The sequence below is a fragment of the Podarcis liolepis genome (assembly GCF_965112155.1).
Source record: "Podarcis liolepis genome assembly, chromosome: 6".
In the NCBI taxonomy this organism is placed as follows: domain Eukaryota; kingdom Metazoa; phylum Chordata; class Lepidosauria; order Squamata; family Lacertidae; genus Podarcis; species Podarcis liolepis.
In genome coordinates this window covers 75,763,829-75,784,660 of record NC_139559.1, presented here as the reverse complement: position 1 = coordinate 75,784,660, position 20,832 = coordinate 75,763,829, and the positions used below count along the sequence as shown (strand labels likewise).

Here is a 20,832-nt window from a genome sequence, read left to right as displayed (position 1 = left end):
ATTTCCTGCACAAATTGAATGAATGATGCTGAGTCTCTCCCCCTCCATGTTGCTTGAGTCCTGCCTGCTGCCAGAGTCTGGAGTAATTACATGAAGGACAACACGAGGAATGAGAGGAACAGGAATGAGAGCATACAGTATTCTGCATGTGTAGCTGCTCACTGCCCCACTCAGTAGGAAACTCCAAGGAAGCTACAAAAGCATCTCTTCCAAGTGTCATGGCTTTTAGTGTTATAGCTGCTGTAGGCGAACCTGATTTTCATCAGGACTATGGTATGTGGGGAAAGGGCGACTGATCCTTTCCTCCCACACCAAAGTGCCAATTAAAATCATCTCCCACAACAGCTATTAGCCTCACAGGGTAAGCTCCCATAAAATATTGAATTTTGGGGCTAATAGCTACTACATATTGCTGATGGATTTTTATTAGGACCCAGCTGATGGAAGAAACTGCTGTTCCCTATGCAATGTGTTGCAAATGAAAATCCCTCCCACTATCCTCAGCAGTTCATATACTACGTTTAGTGTCACCTCTGGTTTGCCGTAAGAGATTTTTTAATTATTATTTTAAGGACTAAACAGGAGGCCAGGATAGCTAAGTAAAATTTCTACATTCTGGGACAGTGTTCCACTGTATATTACTGTATCATTAGTTGCCTAACACAGAGGTTACAATCAAATTTTATAATTTATAAAATTCCATCCAATAGCTGGGTGAAGAGGAAAGTCTTAACCTGGTGCTGAAAAGAGGTCAGTGTTGGTACTAGGCAGGTCTTACTTAGGAGAGCATTCAATAGATAGGGAGCCAAAATGGTTTTCTGGCATGTTGCCACCTTCCGAACAATTCTCGGGCAGGCGGGTAGCAATTAAGAAGGGCCTCAGATGACACATGTTGAGGTCTGGGATTATTCTTGTCAGGAGATGTGGTCAATAAGGCATATAGCAGGTGTGGGGAACTTTTAGCCCTCCAAACGTTTCTTTATTTTTCTTTATTTGATTTATATACTGCCCTTCATCAAAAGATCTCAGGGCGGTTCAGCAAGCAGGACCAATAGTGAGGGATGATGGGAGTTGTAGTTCAGCAACATCTAAAGGGCCAAAGGTTGTTCACATCTCCTTTATGGTTTAAAACCAGCACCTTGAATTGGTCCCAGAAACATATAGGCAACCAGCGTAGATGTGCTAATACTGGTATTGTTAGGTTAGCTCACCTAGTCCCCAGCAGCAGTCTGGCCACTGCATTCTGCACCAGCAGCAGTTTCTGAACTATCTTCAAGGGCAGTCCAATACATAGCACACTACAGTGATCCAATATATAGGCTACCAGAGCATAAATCACTGCAGCAGTCTGTCCCTGTCCAGATAAGGGTGTAGCTGGGCTTCCAGCCAAAGCTGGTCGAAGGTGCTTTGCTGCCACCAAGGCCACCTGTGTCTCAAGTGACAGAAGAGTTCCAGCAGAACCCCCAAACCTCTTCCTTCAGTGGGAGTACGATCTCATTTTGAACAAGATGAACTTAGAGCAACCACTCACGAATAGCATATCAGTTTTACCTGGATTGAGCTTCAGTACCAATTGCTAGTGGAAGGACAGCAGAATCAAAACAGGTATCCCAAATCAAACCTGTTTTTGCTGAGTGTGTTCATATAATATTAATAATAAACACAAGGGATAGAGTACATGTCAAACACCATCACATTAATCACCTGCTAATGGGCTGCCCCAAAGTATCTCGCTGCGGACCACAGGAAACAGGATGTTGCAGTAGCTTAACCTTTCGCGTGTGTTGTGTTCAGTGGTGGAAATCACACGATTAATGTCTTAAGGGGTTGAATCAGTTTATGGGTACCAGCCGTCCCTTTCCTATTTACTCCAGAAGCAATTGAGGGTATTCCACTAAAATACATATTAATGTGAGTAAGTGAATATAGAGTTCAGTGAGTTCATGAGTTGTCTGTGGTGTTGTTTTCCTGAGTTTTCCCCAGCAGTTTATGGATGACGTAATTTTCCCATGATGTGAGCAGCTTGCTTCTGTGCTGTAATAATCGCCATAGGGCCCTGCTATAGGTCAGTGATTGGGGGTTTGCTCATTATGAAGAAGCACAACATCCTGTTACCAAAAATACATTTTTTTCTATTTAAAAGCATGCTACCCTGACTGCTGAAATTAAGAGCTTCCCCTTCCGAGGTTCTTAGCCTCCGGATAGACTTCCTGTGACAAGGATTGTGCAAAAGTGTCACTCCGTGGTTGCATACACGACAGCTCTAAGAAGAAGCAGAAATAGAGTTAGATTTGTTTTGCAATTCTTGCAAAGGGGAACACATTCTATGGGAAGCTTGAGCTTTCGTGCTGCAGCAAACCAAAGTAGTTTCTCTTCTTAAGCAATACAGAAATGTTCCCTTTCATAAAGACTTCTTAGGAACATGTAGCGGATCATACCAACCTGCACTGCTGTCTCAGTGTTTGGTGTCTCTTTTCTATACTGGGTAATTAACTCTTTGTTATTGTGAGTGTTAAACCTGCCCCTGGTGATTCCAGTGTCTGGAGCATGTTATTTTGCTTTGACAAACTCCTAACCCTGGCCCATGTTGCTACTGCTGCCTATTTACTTTATTCCATCGAACTCCATGGAAGCCATTGAGAACTGATACAGCTCTTCTCTGCATATCACCCGTGTGTTCTTCTTCTTGGCTATGCGACATTAAATAATTGATAACTATTTCTCGTAAGCAGAAATCTCATTTTCTGCCTTTTTACATCCTTGGCTGCTTGCACAGCCGCTGTACTTTCAAAGCACATTCAAAGTGCATTATTTCCTTCTGTAGCACCCTGCTTGTGGTTAACGCTTAGCTGGAATGAAATATTCAACGCAGCAATAGAGAAATTAAAATAATAATTTATTTGTCAGACATATGGTTACCAAAGCTCTGCCCTTCCAGCCCTGATGGCCAGCACTTATATTCCCTCAGCCCAGCCCCCTTGCTCCTCCTTTGGCTGCCTCTGTCCAATCAGCCTGGTTGAAATTCCTATTGGCTGTTTGCTAGAACCAATCATAAAAGATACACCCATTTCCTATTACGTTTTATGGGAGACAAGGAGCTATATTTCCTTCTATCCATAAATGGCAGACAAGTAGCCATATATCTTACATTTACCTTGACCAGGCACCTTAATTACCAGATAACCTTTGGCCCCTGTTGCCCTATTCACTGCAAAACAGATGGCTAAAACAGATGGTGCATGGTTCTAATTTTATCTTAAACAGAGATCTTGGGTTCACCTTCTCACACACCATCAATGAAATAAGAATCTAACATAATAATCTAACATTTATTACTTTCTAAATCCTTTGCATACATTTAAGCCAATATATTTCATACATAACATATATAGATTTTTAGAAGAAAATGAACTTTAGTAAAAGTTAAGTTCTCTAAGTTCTCTGAAGCTTCAAAGCAGCTTCAGAGAGAAGCCTCTTTCCCTAGTCCAGCTGCTGTTTCTATTTGCCCTTTTAACCTTAGGAAAATGTGGCTCAAGTCTTCTGTTAAACAATAAATTTCACTATTTACCAACTCTTAATTGTGTCTTTGCAGCTTGATTGTATTCTGTAATTTGTATGGTCAGTGTGACCTTTTGCTCCTAGCCTGTAATTTCCTTTTACAAGCCTGAGGCACTTGCTTATAGATCAGTGGGGCCCTGTTTAGGAAGATAAACATCTGCCAAAGCACCCAGCTGGTTTCTGCCTGGCATGAGAGATACAAAATATTTACAAATATATTTTTTTAAGCTCATTTTAAAATGCAGATCTTCATCAGATGCCTCACTTCAAATAATTATGGACACTTTAGTTCATTAAGAGTTGCTGGGAATTGTAACTCTATGAGTGGTAAATTACAGTGCCTAGTATCCTTTGAGGGAAAGAATGTGCATATGTGATAAGGTGTGTACATAGCCTTTATATAGGTAAAACATAAAGCACAGTTAGTTCAAAACACCAGAAAAATGTATCAAAATGCAATAATTGTTTTAATGCTGAAAACAATCTATTTGGAATGAGTAATCTAGAACTACATAAGGTACAAATATCCTTTTGTATCATATTCTGGGTGCTTTCAAGATTCCCATGGAAGTGACTTGTCTAAACTCTAACACAACAGCAAATAATTTTTTTAAAGGTTGAAGGGATGGGATTTTAGGAAAGGCTTGGTCTGGAGTAGAAAAAGGAAAGATCACTCAACACACCCACCAACCCAATAAACCCTTTGGAACAGAAGCCACCTGACACTGCTCCTAAGAGAAAGAGTGAGACAACTTTCACAGAGAAGAAAATTCACTGGAACAGTTCCTGATTATTTTCTTTAACATTTCTTCCACACTGTGATCCCTGGTAAAGTCACTCCCTGATTGCGAACTACACAGCTGTCAGTCACAAGATGAAACCCACTCATCTCTCTCCCCTTCCCCCTAGGCTAGTGTTTTCTTTTCATGGAGAGCTTGACAGAGCTTCAGAAATTTATCAGACTTGGCCAAAACAAATTTTTTTAAACACCCCACTAAGGTAGGCCTGAAGCCTTGAGACCAGCCTGCTTCACCTTTGATGATTTTGGACCTGTCTTGTCATGTATTTGGCAACAAGCCAATTATCTCTGAAGTGGGAACATTTCCCTCAGTGCCCCTTCATTCCCCGTTCTTCCAGCAAATGTGAGATTGTTGTGACTTAGCCTATTTTTCCACCCTCAGACATGAGGAAACTTTCTTAACTACCAATCTTAAGCAATACCTCCCACTCACCAGAACTGGGCTTCAAACTATTTCATGGGGAAGTATAGAAAATATTGTCTTTTGCTGTCACCTGCTGGGGAGAGTCTGTCACCACAGCAGCTGTTTCTTTAATTCAGGACCGATATAACATTTGGGGTGTCTGTTAACACCTGTTTATAAGTAAAAGCAATCGCTTTAAATAGCACATAGTTTAATTTCATCCATGAACTCATATTTGCAAAATGCGTTTGGAAGAAAAAACAGTTGCTTCTGAATGAAGGGGAAGCAATGTTTACATAAAGGGCTATGCTCTCTGCTTCTTAACTATGTTTGCTTTCTTACTTAATAAATAGCCACCAGTAGCTGAAGCTTGTCCAGTTCAGCTGCATTCCTTTGAAATGAACACATGACAAGTATAGGTGCTGGCTGTTGGAATTTCTGTTCCATTATCAGGCAAGAACACTTTGTCCCCTTTCTATTCACAACTGAACAGGGATAAGTGTATGCCCAAATATATTTTAGCTGTGGTCAGAGAGCCCGCTGGTGCTTGGTTCTTGCTGGGTGGCTAGCTCCAGTTTTGGCTTCTTTCCCAGGTCACTTTCTCATGGGCACCTTTTGTGTAATAAGGATTGCTCTCTTTTCCTGCCTTCCAGGCTTATTAAAAGACAAAGCAGCCTTCAATGCCAATGCTGAAATTTGCAGCCTCAGGGGAGTTTTCTGGCCAGTTTTTACAAGCCATGAAACAAGGCACACTCCTCTTAGCATCCGAGGCACAGAAGGTAAACTTGACAGCAATCTTTTATTTTTTTAATTTGTTGACTTTCTATCCCACTCTTCCTCACAAATTAAAACAAACCAAAATATTCAAAAACAGTCAAAACATTCGCTTAAAACATCTTAAAAACAGTAGCAGTTAAAACTTTTTTAAAGCAGTAGGATTTTTTTTAAAAAAAAACCATCATCATTATATGTGCTGATTACTTTTGTTTCCCCCTTAAACTCCTCAGGTTAAAATATCAAATCCCTTGCATTCAAAGTCCATTAATGTCAGTGTGCCTCCTCTATGATTTAATTGGATATCACCCTAATAGATTTATTCTGGCGTAAGCTTTCATGGGCCCAAGCCTACTTCATCATCATGCCAAAGAGTGGTATCCACTAGCCTGCAAAGAGAATAAATACCTCAAATAAGACGGGGTTTTGTGCTGTGCCACCCATGCTGTGATCCTGGTAACCCTATGTGTAGAAGCAAAACAGCATCAAGGTTAACATACACTGCATATATTGTTTGCCTGTGACTTGACCAAACTGCGGGAGGCAGTGGAAGACAGGAGTGCCTGGTGTGCTCTGGTCCGTGGGGTCATGAAGAGTCGGAAACGACTAAACGACTAAACAACAACAAATCACCCTGCAAAACAATGAAGCCTCCTTCATGTGTTACTCACACAGTAATGGTCTCCACGTGTTGAAGGGGCAGTGATGGTGACACCACTGGCCCCGTCCCTCAACATACAGGTGATGAGCAACTGCACCAGGTTTAGACATCTATACACATAGACTTCCATTCAGCTGATCACACAGGGTCTTTGCTGAATGTGTGGACTCTGGGGATAGGACAAGGGAGCTGCATGGCATTGGTGTTGGACAGCACAGCCCTGCTACCTCTTCAACACATACAGCCCCCTTCATATCAGTGACACGTGAAGGGGATTTGTATCTGCTTATATGGCAGTAGAAGGGAGCAAGAGGGTACACATCTGCCCACCAAGTAGCTTTCTCCCTACATGCTCCACTCCACTCTTGGACCCTTGGAAAGAAAGGCACTTTTCACATCTACTCTCACCCTCAGAAAGACACATTGTGCCTTCTTGTCCTCTCTCAATATTTGTTTCTAGTGCTACCACTGTTTACAGGTGCTCTACTAAAACTCAGATCCTGGACATTTTCTGAGGCTTAACTGAGGCTGTGTTCACACTCCTGTTTACTGAGCACTCACTGCATTTCAGTGCTGGTTTTTAATCTGTGTTCACATGGCGTTATCCAAAATGTATATGTATCCTGTATCTTGTAGTAAGATACTGCTGTTTGATGCATCATTTCTCAAACCAGCTTCATGCTGACTGGAGTCCTGAAACCATTCTCTAACTAAGGTGTGAAAACATTGGCATAGGGTAAAGACATCCCCGGCCTTTCAAGGTTCCCCTGTGTGTACACATAGAGAAACAAGTATGACACTGATGAAACTGTGCTGATGTGAACAGCTCAGGAGAAAAGAATTGTGAAAGTCACCAGGGTGGGGGACTTCAGTGCACTCTTAAGTCGCTAATGTGAACGCAATATTTATTACTGCATTGTCCTGTATAGTCTTGTATCCAGAAGAACTGTGTTCAAATCCAGGGACGCGGACTTATAAAAAATATTGGGGGGGGGCCCCCGGGAAAGCTCATGAATAATAAATAAGCTCATGAATATGCAAATAAAGTGGCGCCGCCTCCTCGTGAGCGAATAGGGGAGAGCGTGCTGCGCCTATTAATCAGCTCCGGAGCGGAAATTGGGTGGAGCTTTTGCTCGGGAGGGAGGGCAGGAGGCATGCAGCCCGACCCTGTGCATTTTGGGCTAGGGGAGGGGCGGCGATGGCGCTCTGCTGGAGGGGCGCCGGAGATTATTGGGGGGGCGGAGCCCCCCCAAACGAATTTTTGAGGGGGCTCGGGCCCCCTCAAGCCCCATGGAGTCGGCGCCTATGTTCAAATACCTGCTTAGCCCACCACAGAGATGCAGTAATGGGTAAATCTGTTCCTGCTGATGTTCCTGTTTATCATTCTGTTGTTAATTTGACAGCCAGTGTTTTGCAGTAGTTCTAGAGTTGTCCTGGGATCAGAAAGACTTGAATTCTAGTTCTTACTCAGCTATAAAGCTTACTGGGTGATCTTGGACAAGGGTGCTGAAGACAGAAGACAGTTCTCTATTTGCAGCACTTTCAGAGAACAACCCTCTGTTTGAAGGAATCCAAGATTGTGCAGTCCAAGTCTGATGTAGAGATAAAGAACCCTAAGAAAGGAGAGCCCATTAACTATTAGCATTTGGACAGTAGACTGAGCAGCACATAGGTCACCTAGTGACAGTTGTCCTCACTATAGGGAGATGTATTTCTATTTACATTTTAGTAATTATTTCTAAATTTGCATCTCTGCATATAAATTAGCATATGCAAATATTATGCAAAATCATATCTTCTTTTGCTTACTTTTTTGGTCGTACATTTCCTAATTTCTGGCAATGCATAAGTGTAAGTTAGCAATATGTTCTGCTGCTTTAGGCTGATGCTTGGTTTTACTATACCATTCAAACACCTCTTCATCCTTTCATTTATTTACACACACCCATAGTGATGCCCGAAGCAGCTTGTCTCATCCTGCAGCATGGCAGGGCTCACCATGGTCAGACTAATTTACTTTGCAGGCTAAAACAGGGTCAGCTCCAGATATGCTGCTGTAAGGTCTTTTTGAAGAACGGACATGCTAATAAAGTGATTTTTTTAAAAAAAGCAGCCGCCTACTTTATCTCCTGCATCTTTCAATAAGCCACCTGATAACTCATGTTAACAGGTATGATTGCTTACTTGTTCAAACACAAATCTTCTACATAAACCCTTTGAGTTAGTATTAGCCACACCTAGACATACAGCTTGAGACAATGGACAAATCTTTTAACACTGACATTCCGTGTTTGCACAGGCAGCTCCTACAGAGTTGTTCATTCTTTTTCAATCATAAAATCTGTCAGTAGATGTTCACTTTCCCAACTTCTGGGACTTCCCCTTCAGTTTCTGTCAACTTTCCCCTCAATAATGTGAGGAATCTACATATAACTTGATGAAGAGTATGCATGGTCATAAATGTGAAGGTGCTGCAAAACACAAGTCTTCCAAGCTCCACAGACAATAGGTTGTTGTTGTTGTTGTTGTTGTTGCTGTTGTTGTTGCTGTTGTTGTTGTTGTTGCTCTTCTTCTTCTTCTTCTTCTTCTTCTTCTTCTTCTTCTTCTTCTTCTTCTTCTTCTTGTCATCATCATCATCATCATCTTGATATATTAAAACTCCAGGCTGAACACAAAATCATAAATGAAATACAACCAATACAATTATAAATAATTGTAAGGAAAAACTAAACAACAAACCAAGTACAGGATCTGAAGTTACTATTTGTCACAGCCTCCATATATGTCTGACATGTCTAACCCTGTTCCAATAAAATAAACTCTAAGCTACATTAATATTAACATCCTGTATTTTTAGCTGGTTGAATAGTTTATTCCTTTCAATTTTGTTGTATTTCTGTTCTATTGATGCATGTTATTCTAATGTTGAATTATGGAATTTCAGTCCTTATGGTTATTGCTTTGAAATTCACTTTTGGATGATGGTGTGATGTATACATTTTTAGAGCCACAAACAAAATTAACACAAGCATTGTTTGGAATCAGAGAGTCTTCAGAAGTGTTTTCCTGGAGTTTATCAGATCTCACAGAACAAGTAGTCTCTTGTTGGACTAAATCAGTGTTTCATACATTGTTGTTGTTGTTGTTAAATTTCTCTTTCCCCTGGCATTTATTTACAGTCAAGTGCTACCTTTGAAGCTAATTTTATTATAGCACAAAAGTACTAAATTACAGCATAAAACATCTCCTAATGTGAAACACATTGAATAATGATTCTCCTGCCACCTAACATTAAATTTTAACTTTAAGTAAGTGTGTATAGGATTGCATCCAGTTTCAAGGAAATGGCCACAATCCAAGAAAAATCAAAATCAATGATATTAAGGATGTCCATCTTTGTGCTGGAGCTTCGGCATTGTATTAAGCATCAACATAAAGCATCAACATAAAAAAGCTTGTATCTTTATTTGTCCAGATAATGAAACTGCTCTATCTTTAACATCTTAGAGCACCACCACCAGGTGGAAGAAGGTATCATATGTGTGTTAGTAAAACATGCTAAAATATTAAAATATTTCTTTTAAAATACAGTATCAGGCAATATTTTGCTCAATTTGCTTGACATACTATCATGAATCACAACTTTGTGGTTGTGAATACAGAAAAGTAAATAATCTAGAAACCTTCAATATTTTAGGAGAGTTAAATCATAATATGACCATGTCCTGGCTTGAAAGATCTGTTCCTTTGCATCTTCTTTTCACTTGGTTTATTATTAACTCAAAATCTGCAGCCACAGAAAATATTCTCTAGGCACAAACTAGAGAAGGCTGAAATGAATGCGACTTGAATGCTTAACTGTGGGTGAATGTGCATTTCAACAGAATTTAGGCATGTTTTTCTGGATGTATCCTCAGTCATGAAATCTAAGGTTAATTTTAATGCTCCCCCAAATACTTCTTTGTAAAGTGTATTAATTAATTTACAAAGGTCTGGTTTCTGCTTAAATTGAACAGGAGATTAGCATCTTATGTTATATGATGTGCCCAGCTGCTAAAATGTAATTCATACCAAATAAAGCAGTTTGTGGTCTTACATATTTTATCTTACAAAACTTTTGTATTTTCAAACTTTTAGTTTCAGTTTAAATTTTACAGATTATCACCTGGGTGTTAAAATCTGTAGACTGGTTTGTGCTATTGTAGCTGCAGAAGCAACTCGTGTGAGGCAAATGTATGAAGTCTGTTTTGCTATGGTGCCTGTTATTTGCAATCTGGTTGTGGAAAGTTACTGCTATCAACGAGATGTACAAGTTTGTGCTGCTCCTTAAGTGAAATACTAGCTGGACTTTTGAGCACTGCCTAATCTAATCTAATCTAATTCTAATCTAGCCCAGACTGCAAGATATTTACAACTTGTAGATACTTAAACTGGAATAGAATCCAATTACTTGGCAGTGTAGGGAGGCCAAACTGAATAAAGTACTGCATGCAATTAAAGCAACTACAATATTTGGCTACCATTCTGTGGCTCCTCTGCTTTTTAGCTTCTGGAAGAAGCAGCTTGTGCAGTCACAGGTGGCTAGAGCCTCCATTTCCTTATTTATCACCTTGGTCCAGAAATGTGAGTTCACCAGGTTCTGCCAGCAAGAAAAGGGTCCCCAGTGCCATCATCATTACCTTTGGTGACAGCAGTGGCGTAGCGTGGGGGGTGCAGGGGGCCCGGCCGCACCGGGCGCAACATATGGGGGTTAGGGTTAGGGGGCGCAAATTACTTGCCTTGCCCCGGGTGCTGACAACACACGCTACGCCACGGGGTGACAGCAGCAGCTGACATATTCTACTAAAGGTTCCTGGTGAACTTGTGGAAGTAGGAACTCCCCCACCGCCTTTGTTCACTGGCATTTTATTTGCCCTCCTTATCTTGTTCTCTTTATGGCACTACGCTACAATTCTCTGTGTAGTTAAGTAACAATTTGCACACATTGCATATATAACAAAGCAGCCAGTAGTGTTCTGTTCAATGCAACTGCTACCCAGCATGCTGTTTTGGACATTGTTCCCCAGATTCTTTCAGAATGTCCCTATTGGCTGGGATTCAATCACATACTGCCATGTTCAGGTTGCACAATTAAAGTTTATTCGGCACTCTTGTGCATTGTTTTCTCCTGGTCTAAACCCAGAAATTGATTGCATGAAGGGTCTGTGCCCACCTGAGGAATTGTTGTTGTTGTTGTTGTTATTACAGCTACAAGACACTCCTCAACACACTCTGCCCGTGTCATGAGTGCTTTGAGCATCCATAAATGACCAGGTTCAAAGGCGGCAACCCTACGGGAAGGACGGTTACCAACCTGTGCAACTGCTTGCCAAGTTGATGCTGTAACAATTAGAAGGCAACGGAGCCTTCTGCGAGTTGTTGGGGACGCGAGCCAAAAGGGGTGTGTGAATCTGAGCAAAGCACTATGAAGCGTGTGGGCAAAAGGGAGAATAAAAAAGTGGTACGGAGAGTCGGAGGCTGGTTTTCTTTCTTGTAAAAAGAAAACATTTTCTGAAGATGCAAGGTGGCAGCTTCGTTTCGTGTTCCCATGAAGAAACGGACTCAAAAATGTATTATAAAGTGAAGTCATTTGCCCTTTCCCTCTTTTAGCGCCTTGACTTTAGAATCCTAGAAACTTGGGGTGGTTCTGGTCATCCGTGCGCCCGCGCGGGCGGTTTCACGTTGCCTTTTAAGTCCACCTGGAGCTCCTCAAGAGAGTTGGCTACAGGGTTAGGGGACGGCGAAGGAGCGCCAGCTGCCTTGGGCACGGCCAAATAAAAAAAAGAAAAAGGGGGTCGGCGAGTTAAAACAAGGCGGCGCTTGCCCTCAGGGCGCCGGGCTGCGGGAGGGCGGGTGGTGAGGCGACGGCGGGGAAGGTAGGAAGGTGGGTGGCTGACTCGTCGTCGCTAAGAGCGAGCAATCCGCGCACAGCTTCATCGCGGCCCTGCCTTCGCGAGCCTGGCAGAGCAGGACGGAGGAGCCGCCCAGCGCGGCTGCTGCCCTAGAGGGGAAAAGGCGGAGGCGGGAAGGAGAGCAGCATGGCGTGTTACAGCGGGGAATACGTGGTAAGGGGGCCACCACTCGCAGTCGGCAGGGCGCTCAGCCTGAGGGGAGGCGGGGGGCGGGAAGGCGGCGGCGCTGACAACCTCAGTGGCGGGAAGTCTCCTGAGGGGAGAAAAAGGCGGTTTCGGCTGCCGCTGCTCCTCCTGCTGCTGTTTCCAGGCGACCTCCGCCTGCTCCCAACGGCCCCCGACGAGGCGGTCGAGATACCCCGCCAAAACTTTCCACTTGAAATTCACTTTTCTTCCTCAAGACTCCCATGGCGGCGCGTTTCCCGTGGGCTCTGCCGCCTCCTAGGCCGACAGGTGCATTGCTTTTATCTCTCCCGGAGTGAAGAGGCCTCTTTGCACGCTTATCTTTTTGTCACCACAAACGGCACATATTAAGGGGCCGCCACAGGAAATAAAGCACTAGGGGGTTCAGAGCATTTCTGATCTGGGCAAACTTCTGTGACGGTTCTCCCTCAGGGATGGTTCCACAATAGTGTTCCTCTCTGGAATCTGGCAGTGCAGAAAAATGGCAAATCTGCCCTGAAAGCATTCTCTAATGAAAGGAAGTAAATCAAAATAAATAAATGTCACGTAGCTGCTGGCTGTGCTTTTTTATACTGTGCCAGCAAAATCAGCCCTGGTTTTATCTGTCCCAGAGGAAGCTATCTTTGGAGTGTTTTGTTTTTGTTTTTTTTGTTTTTGTTTGGCATCATATATTCGGGAAACATGGGGGAAGATAGATGCCGCCTGCAAATGATGTTGATGCAGGTAGCGAAGTTTTCATGACATGTAATCAGATCATAGTGTAAACACACCCATCTGAGAAATACTACATACCTCTGTGCAGTCATGGGTTTTCATACTAAAGTGAATGTAAATGTGTTTGTATTTGCCTAGAATGGAAAAATAAAGTTAATTAAACTGTACTGTGAGACAAAGTTTCAGAGAAACATAATATCCATACAGTAGTTTACATTGTTGTGTATTGACCAGTGAACAGGAGCTCAGAACCAGAGTGTGGAAATAGAGTAGATGTTGTGCCAACACAAGTTTAGTTTCCCATTTAGGTATGTCTATACAGTATACACATGACCGGAAGCTGTACGCCGGCTCCCAGTAAAGCGAGATGAGTGCCGCAACCCCAGAGTCTGCCACGACTGGACCTAATGGTCAGGGGTCCCTTTACCTTTACAGTATACAAGAGTGAGAAAACTAAAAGAGAAAATTTGTGCTGCCATTACTCCTGTCAGGCCTTGTGACCTGTAATATTTCCCCACATCTTCAGAGAGGTAGGATGCTACCATGGATTGAAGGCAGGCACTGGATGAATTGTGAGAAATGAATTTGTGAAGTGAATGGCCCTTATAGACACACCTTTTGTCTCTGGGTATTTATACCTGCTAACTACTACACCTATCAGAATTTTCCCAGGTATTTCATTACTTAGAGACAATGCATGCATTTAATAGAGTGGTGATTGGCACATTATGCAGAGACTAAATTAAAGTCAGTGGCATAGATTGCCACACAAGAAGACATGTTGGCTACATAAACTTGTCTGTGCTCTGCCTCCACAGTTGGTGGAATGCCAGTTGCTTGAAACTACAGGACGGGAGGGTACAGGACTCTTGTGTTTGTATCCAGATTGCCGGTTTCCCATGGGCATTTGGCTGGCCACTGTGAGAACAGGATGCTGGACTAGTTGGGCCGTTGGACTGATCCAGCAGGCTCTTCTTATGTTCTCTAATTTTTAATGCAGCATAATCACATCTGAACATGCATTGTGAGGTTTCACTAAATGCACAGAAGGTGGAGAGCTTAAAAGCTTTTTTTGTGCAAGGCTTTTCCAGCATGGAATACTCTCACAAGATCTCGCTTAAAAGCGCTTTGCCTTGCTCGGGCAATGCCAACTTGGCATGTGGCTCCAAAAAGGTAAGAACACTCACACAGGGGCCATTTTCCAAAGGGGTGGGTCAAATATAAACATTTTTGCATATATGTGCCATCCCCAGAACATGACTCCCATGCAAGACACAGTCATACTGTATATCCATTATATAATTGCATCATTATATATATTTAAAATTCCAGGTTTCTGAAGATGGGTTACCTGAACCAAGAAAGTGGAGACCATTGATGTATAGGAAATGCACAGACCCCATTTGGTTGATGATATTCTTTCTCTTTTGGTCAGGTTTGGTAAGTACCATAGTATTCCTGATGAAATGGGTGGTATCCAATGAAACAGTTCTGCTAGCACAACAACTTTTGGCTACACAGTGGAACTTCCCCTCCCTCTCCTTTCCCTGTTCACCCCCATATTCAGTAACTTGAATATGCCAGCAAAGGCACAACAAAAATGGGTCAGCTGCATATTCTGGCATTGCAGGGTGTTGGACTAGATGATCCTCAGGGTACCTTCCAACGACAGTTGTATGATTCTGATTCTATGAAAGAAAAAGACCTATCCAAACAACTTGTTTTTCTGTTGTGAGGAGGCAGGGAGAGGGTTGTTGACAGACAATGGGAAACCAATCAGATAGTATACTGGGCTTTTCAGTTTTCACACATATGCATAGATATTGAGTGTTGTTGAGCTCATGGGAATAAGTGCTAAGATGTGTCCTAGAGGATTTCCCCAGGGAACCACTGTTATTATTTATGCAAAGCTCAGGCTCAGTTCTGTGTGAGGTAACCTCCTTGCTGTTGTGGAAAGAAGGAGTTCTTGGCGGATAACAGTGATTCTTATGGAGAAGAGGCCTGCTTTGGATTCCATAACAGTGTGACAGGTTTCATATGTATTCTCATAGATGTTTATAACTGGCTACGCTATAACAGCTGGAGCTGCAGAAAGACTTGTGTTTGGATATGACAGCTATGGAAACATATGTGGTCGGAAGAACACTCCTGTGGTCGGTGCACCATTGTCGGGACAAGATATGACGGATAAAAAGTGAGCATGTTCTTATTTCAAAAGGCTGCAGTGTTATCAAAAGCTATAGCAAATAAAATCAGGCCTTTGGCTGATTAACATTCTATTTCCTTTTAAATGTGTTTGTTTTCGTTCTTGTTTTTTATTATGTATTTTGTGTTCTCGTTTCATATTTTTATGTTGTGATCTTATGCCTTGTGATCTTTGGATGAAGGGCAGTATAAAAACTGAATAAATAGTAATAATAATGATAATAGTAAAATGTAATCAGTCAGGAATACATAAACGATGCCTAAAGTAATACCCTAATTGTAAATGCCAATATATTGACTTCAATAAGGTTAAGATATCCTATATATTTTAGCTGTTTACAAATTTGTTAATTATTTACATCCTGCTTTTTGCCATGTAGGTCTCAAGAGTGACTTACAGCAATAAAAGATGCAATATATGACATTTAAAACAAAAATGAAACCTCCGAAATGTCGAACCTCAATAATTTTAAAATCTCAAATTATATTTTTAAAAAAGGATTCCTTGCTCCCAAATCACTGAAATCCCCTAGGACAAATATTGGGAACCTGAAGCCTAGAGACCGAATGTGGTCTTCCAAGTACTTCTGTCTTGGCCTTTGGCCTCTCTAAGAAAGACATGCCCTTATTCAAGCCACATCCGCCCGCAGCAGGACACAACACTCATCCACACTGCCCCAGAGCTACCAGAGTGCTTTTGTCTTGTTGAAATATGTCACTGAACTATGATAACACCTATTGCTTGCCTGGATGGAGGGATGTTTGTGGCTTTTGTGTGGCTGTGCCCACAGTTGCCTCTGGCCATGCCCATGACTGACATGTCGCTCCCAGATGAGAGAGAACATGTTCCTTGGGCTCAAAAAGGCTGTTCTAGGGTGTAAATATTACTCCCTACTGGATCAGCAGTAGACTTGACCTTATATTTTTACTGCAATAAAACTGTATTGTGTTCAGGGAAAAAATATTTATTTCTATTTCGTAAAATTTATATGCCGTTTGATTGTTTTAAAAAAACCCTCAAAATAGTTTACAAAAAAATCACTTTTATGTGTTTCTAAATTTAAAAATTGTTTTGTATAGGAAAAACAGGTTGTTGGAGAGGCAAGGTGAAAATTTAGTTGTTTGTTAATGCGAAGTTTTCTTGTTCTCTCCTAGATTTGTTTTCTTTTTGAATTCATGTGATTTGGAAATAAAAGATCTCAAAATTAATTCAACTGCATTGTGTGTATCGAGTTGTCCGCAGGAGCAGCTTTCTTCCTTGGAAGAAATTCAATTTTTTGCAAAGAATAACGGTATGTGGTAAAGTTCTTTATATTCTTTCTTTCGTAATAACCTAATCCGTTAAAAAATTAAGATTTGACTTGACTTGACGTACATATGAAAGGGACAATATTAAATAGTCATGCGGTTGAAATGCATATTTGCCATCAGCTTAATTATAGTTGTGTAGTCATGTTTTAAAGTTGCAATCATATACATGCTTACATAGGAGAAAGTCCTATTTAACTGAATGGGGTTTACTTTAAAGTAGATATGTGTAGAATTGCACTGTTAATTTGTTCAACCACTTTAGACTAGTGCACACTTATTTTTTGCTAACTAACTTCTCCCCTTTCCCAACGTATATACCACTGGAAAAAAGAGCATTCCACTTCTATATAAATGCTAAAAACAATAGTACACTACAGATTCAAAAAGGCAAACACATATTTAAAATAACAAAAAGTACAATGGCCAAGCTCCAAGAAGCTACTTTAGATGCACCAAAGGCTTAAGGTTGTCAAATGGAATTTTCTTACTCATTTCCCTGGAACGACAATCCCCTGTATGCAATTGCCCTGTCTGCTTTCAAAACTCCTCTCAGTTTCAAAAGCAATTTGGAGAAGAAACATGTGCAAAGTCTGTTTGGCATGTGGAACTACATGCTTAGGTTTTGGGGTTTTTTTGTATTTTGTCACACCATTATTATTATTATTATTATTATTATTATTATTATTATTACTACCCACCCTTTACCATAAGGTCTCAAGACTAGTCACAGCAATTAAAAAAGGTGCATTAAAAACATTTAAAAACAAATTACAGTCACAAGAATAGGGTAGGTCTTAAAAATATATATGTCAACTGCCAAAGGCCAAGGGAAAGAGATGACTCTTTGGCATTTGATGAAAACGATGCAATAAAGATGTTGGACACAGCTCTTTGGGGAGGAAATTCCTCAGTGTAGAGCTGCCACAGAGAATGCTCTCTCCCAGGCCACCCGCTCATCACACTTATGAGGGTGGTGGAACTATCAGGATGGCCCCTGAACCTGGCTGAAGGGTTGTTTTTTAATTGCATCGTTATTCTGTTAACTAGAAATACCAGGAATTTGAACGGGGAACCTTCTGCATGCAAAGCATTTGCTCCAGCACTGAACTATAGTCTGCCCTTTATCTCTAATGCATCCCTCTCCAAATGTCCTTTGGTTGTGCTGTGGTTATTTCTCCTTTGTCCTCTTTAAAGAGCAGCAATTCCCCGTTTGTTTGTACTACTTTATCCCATTTATATGACTTGTATCTTTGTGCCTATGATATTCCCCAGCCTCTACAGTATTTCCCTGAATAAATGTTGAATAATAGCACTTGTTGTAATAGTAGTAGCACCAACAGCAGTGGAAACCTTCAGTTTTTAGATAATATTCCTCCCAAGTTTTGTATGTACCTTAAGGACTATATAGTGATATTTATTTATAGACTTATATAAACAGTTTAAAAATACTCCCAGGGCTGATAACAAAAAAATAATAATAGTTAACTGGATACAAAATACAATACATAAACATTAGACAGAAAAACAGTCCAAGCAGCAGAAGCTTTAACAGCCATTAAAACCATCAGCTAAAACTACTGAGATAATATGCTTGAAAGCCTGGGCATGTACAAAGGACTTCACCTGGTGCTGAAAATGCATCAGGTTTCTTGTCAGGTGATGTGCAGAACGTGCCATCTCTATGAGGAAAACTCTTCACTTTGAGGGTGTCACAACTGAAAAGGCCCCCCTCTTTAACCATTGCACTCCTAACTTCGAAAGGTAGAGGGATTTGAAGGAGAGACTTTGAAGATGCTACTATTGTTTGGGGATGTTATTGTGTGATTGGAGTAGGTGGTTCTTTAAACACCTGAGTCCCAGGCTACTTAGGAATTTAAAGATAAGCACCAGCACTTTGAATTTTGCCCAGAAATTGACCAACATCCAGTGCAGTTGGCTAAATTGATCTCATTATGCCTGATTATTTTATAATAAAGCAAATACAAAGAAAGAAGGGGTGCAAAACCATTTTCAATATTTTCCCTTCTGCATTTTTTCTACTCTCCTACATTGGTTCAAATTGTCAGGAAGCCTGATTTTAGTATTTTGGCAATTCTGAATACTGATAAGATAGAATCCAGGCATTCTTTGCATGACAGTTTTGTAATAACGCAGCATTTTTGCCAGCAAAGGGATTGAAGATAACTCAATTCTTTCCCGCTTTTTTGTTTTGTTTTTGGGTTTTTTTATGAAGTTAAACAACTAGTGTTTTTGGTCTCATTCTAATAATTTTAGTCCAGTTCTTAAAAAAACAACAGAGTCTTAGTAAGCTAAAATAATGTTAGCACTCACATTTTTGTAATGAATATATTTCATTAGAAGGGACGTGGGTGGCGCTGTGGGTTAAACCACAGAGCCTAGGACTTGCTGATTAGAAGGTCGGCAGTTCGAATCCCCGCGACGGGGTGAGCACCTGTTGTTCGGTCCCTGCTCCTGCCAACCTAGCACTTCAAAAGCACATCAAAGTGCAAGTAAATAAATAGGTACCGCTCTGGCGGGAAGGTAAATGGCGTTTCCATGCACTACTCTGGTTCGCCAGAAGCGGCTTAGTCATTCTGGCCACATGACCCAGAAGCTGTACGCCAGCTCCCTTGGCCAATAAAGCGAGATGAGCGCCGCAACCCCAGAGTCGGTCACGACTGGATCTAATGGTCAGGGGTCCCGTTACCTTTTTATATTGCATTAGTAGCAATTTACAGTAGTTCCAAATTTAAAATGTTCCAGTTTACCTAAGAAATGCTGCAACATTCCCTGCTGAGGCTCATAACCCATGTACAAATAGTAGTGGTCATGGTGCAATCATATATAGGACATGCTTGATTTTTAAAACCTGGCTGCAAAGCATTTCCCATATTTTAATTCTCATGCTTACATTTTCTGTGTCTGATGTACAGTGATACCTCGGGTTACATACGCTTCAGGTTACATACGCTTCAGTTTACAGATGCTTCAGGTTACAGACTCTGCTAACCCAGAAATATTACCTCAGGTTAAAAACTTTGCTACAGGATGAGAACAGAAATCATGCAGCTGCGGTGCAGCAGCAGCAGGAGGCCCCATTAGCTAAAGTGGTGCTTCAGGTTAAGAACAGTTTCAGGTTAATAACAGATCACCAGAATGAATTAAGTTCTTAACCCGAGGTACCACTGTACTTTGACAAATTTTAAGCTTAAAACAAATTATTCTACATTATTGTAGCACAATGGGGTCGCCTTCTCTTCTTCTCTAGAGGGTTGGGGAAACTCCCAGAATAGATTTAGGGGTGTATGGAGGGAGGAGTGGGGTAAATGTTTCATTATGCAAGGAGAAATCATTGCACTGATGGAATGTTCACCTAAGCGCTATGTTGAATACAACCCAGCATAATTCTCAAAGTACCTTTGTATGGATCTTAAAGTTTTGAATAAGAAATTGAGGGGCGGAAAGGTGCCTAATATATGGCTTCATAATGTCTTGATTACTTTCATGGATCTGAGTATATCCATCCTGCAAACTTTAAATGTGTGGTTGACTAGATACATGTTTTAGAATGTGATAGTAGAAGTAACTCTTAGAAATAAATCTATTATATTAGCAGAATACATTTAGAATGATGAAATAATGAGATTTAAATTGTTTGTTAGGTCCCACAAAACATTCCAGAGGTGACTTACATATAGCAAATATGTATTTAACTGGTGTTTACCCCAAGAATCTCCTGGTCAGACTGCCGCTGTGTGCTCTATCTGGGACTACTGTTGAAGATTGCTCAAAAGCTGCAGCTGATGCCAAACTCACCTGCTAGATTGATTTTGGGTGTTATCCACAAGAAGCATATAACACTAATTGCCTGTGAGATCCATCATTTCACAGCTTGTTTCAAGGCTAAATTCAAAGTACTACAGCCCACTTTTAAAATCCTTTAGAGTTTGGGTCCAAGATGCTTAACATAGCATCCCCTCCCATATTTATTTGATTGTGATTAACAATCCAACACATTTAGGTTAGTGGAGAAAGCTTTTTTGGCATTATACAACCAATTGCTTACTGAAATTTGTGAGATTCAGATCCTTGGCCTTTGTAAGTAGGCTTTAAAGACCTATTTAATCAGACAAACTTTTAGTAACATGCCTATTTTGCTTTAGTGGTTGCTGTTTTTTTCTTCTACTAATTGTTTCTTTAATTTTTTTTATTGTATCTTAGTTTCATTGTAAAGTTCTTGCTTTGTTATACTGTGTGTTGGAGTGGAAGGTGG

At 41.0% G+C, this 20,832-nt stretch overlaps 2 protein-coding genes and 1 long non-coding RNA gene across 10 annotated transcripts in view; 1 reads left to right on the top strand and 2 right to left on the bottom strand.

The window, feature by feature from the left end:
- The window catches only part of LOC310710274 (uncharacterized protein), a 982,430-nt gene extending 978,596 nt beyond the window's left edge, over positions 1-3,834 (bottom strand). The window contains exon 1 of the mRNA XM_083511100.1: positions 2,828-3,834. The gene's annotated coding sequence lies outside the window, so the exon portion shown is untranslated. The remainder of the gene's footprint in view (positions 1-2,827) is intronic.
- Positions 1-20,832, top strand: part of SLC44A3 (solute carrier family 44 member 3) — a 99,772-nt gene that overhangs the window by 53,418 nt on the left and 25,522 nt on the right. For 5 of the 8 annotated variants that reach the window (XM_083511073.1, XM_083511075.1, XM_083511074.1 and 2 more), the window contains 3 exons: positions 14,376-14,483; positions 15,095-15,237; positions 16,404-16,540. In XM_083511073.1, coding sequence (XP_083367199.1) covers positions 14,421-14,483; positions 15,095-15,237; positions 16,404-16,540 — 343 coding nt within the window. In that variant the 5' untranslated portion in view covers positions 14,376-14,420. Of the gene's footprint in view, positions 1-11,609; positions 11,805-11,837; positions 12,600-14,375; positions 14,484-15,094; positions 15,238-16,403; positions 16,541-20,832 lie in introns of those variants that run through there. The other 3 variants (XM_083511069.1, XM_083511068.1, XM_083511071.1) reach the window with 3 other exon arrangements.
- On the bottom strand, positions 8,303-11,677 carry LOC310710402. Its single transcript, XR_014528040.1, has 2 exons — positions 11,549-11,677; positions 8,303-8,860 (listed from the first exon to the last, which is right to left on the bottom strand). It is a non-coding gene; the product is annotated as an uncharacterized lncRNA (long non-coding RNA).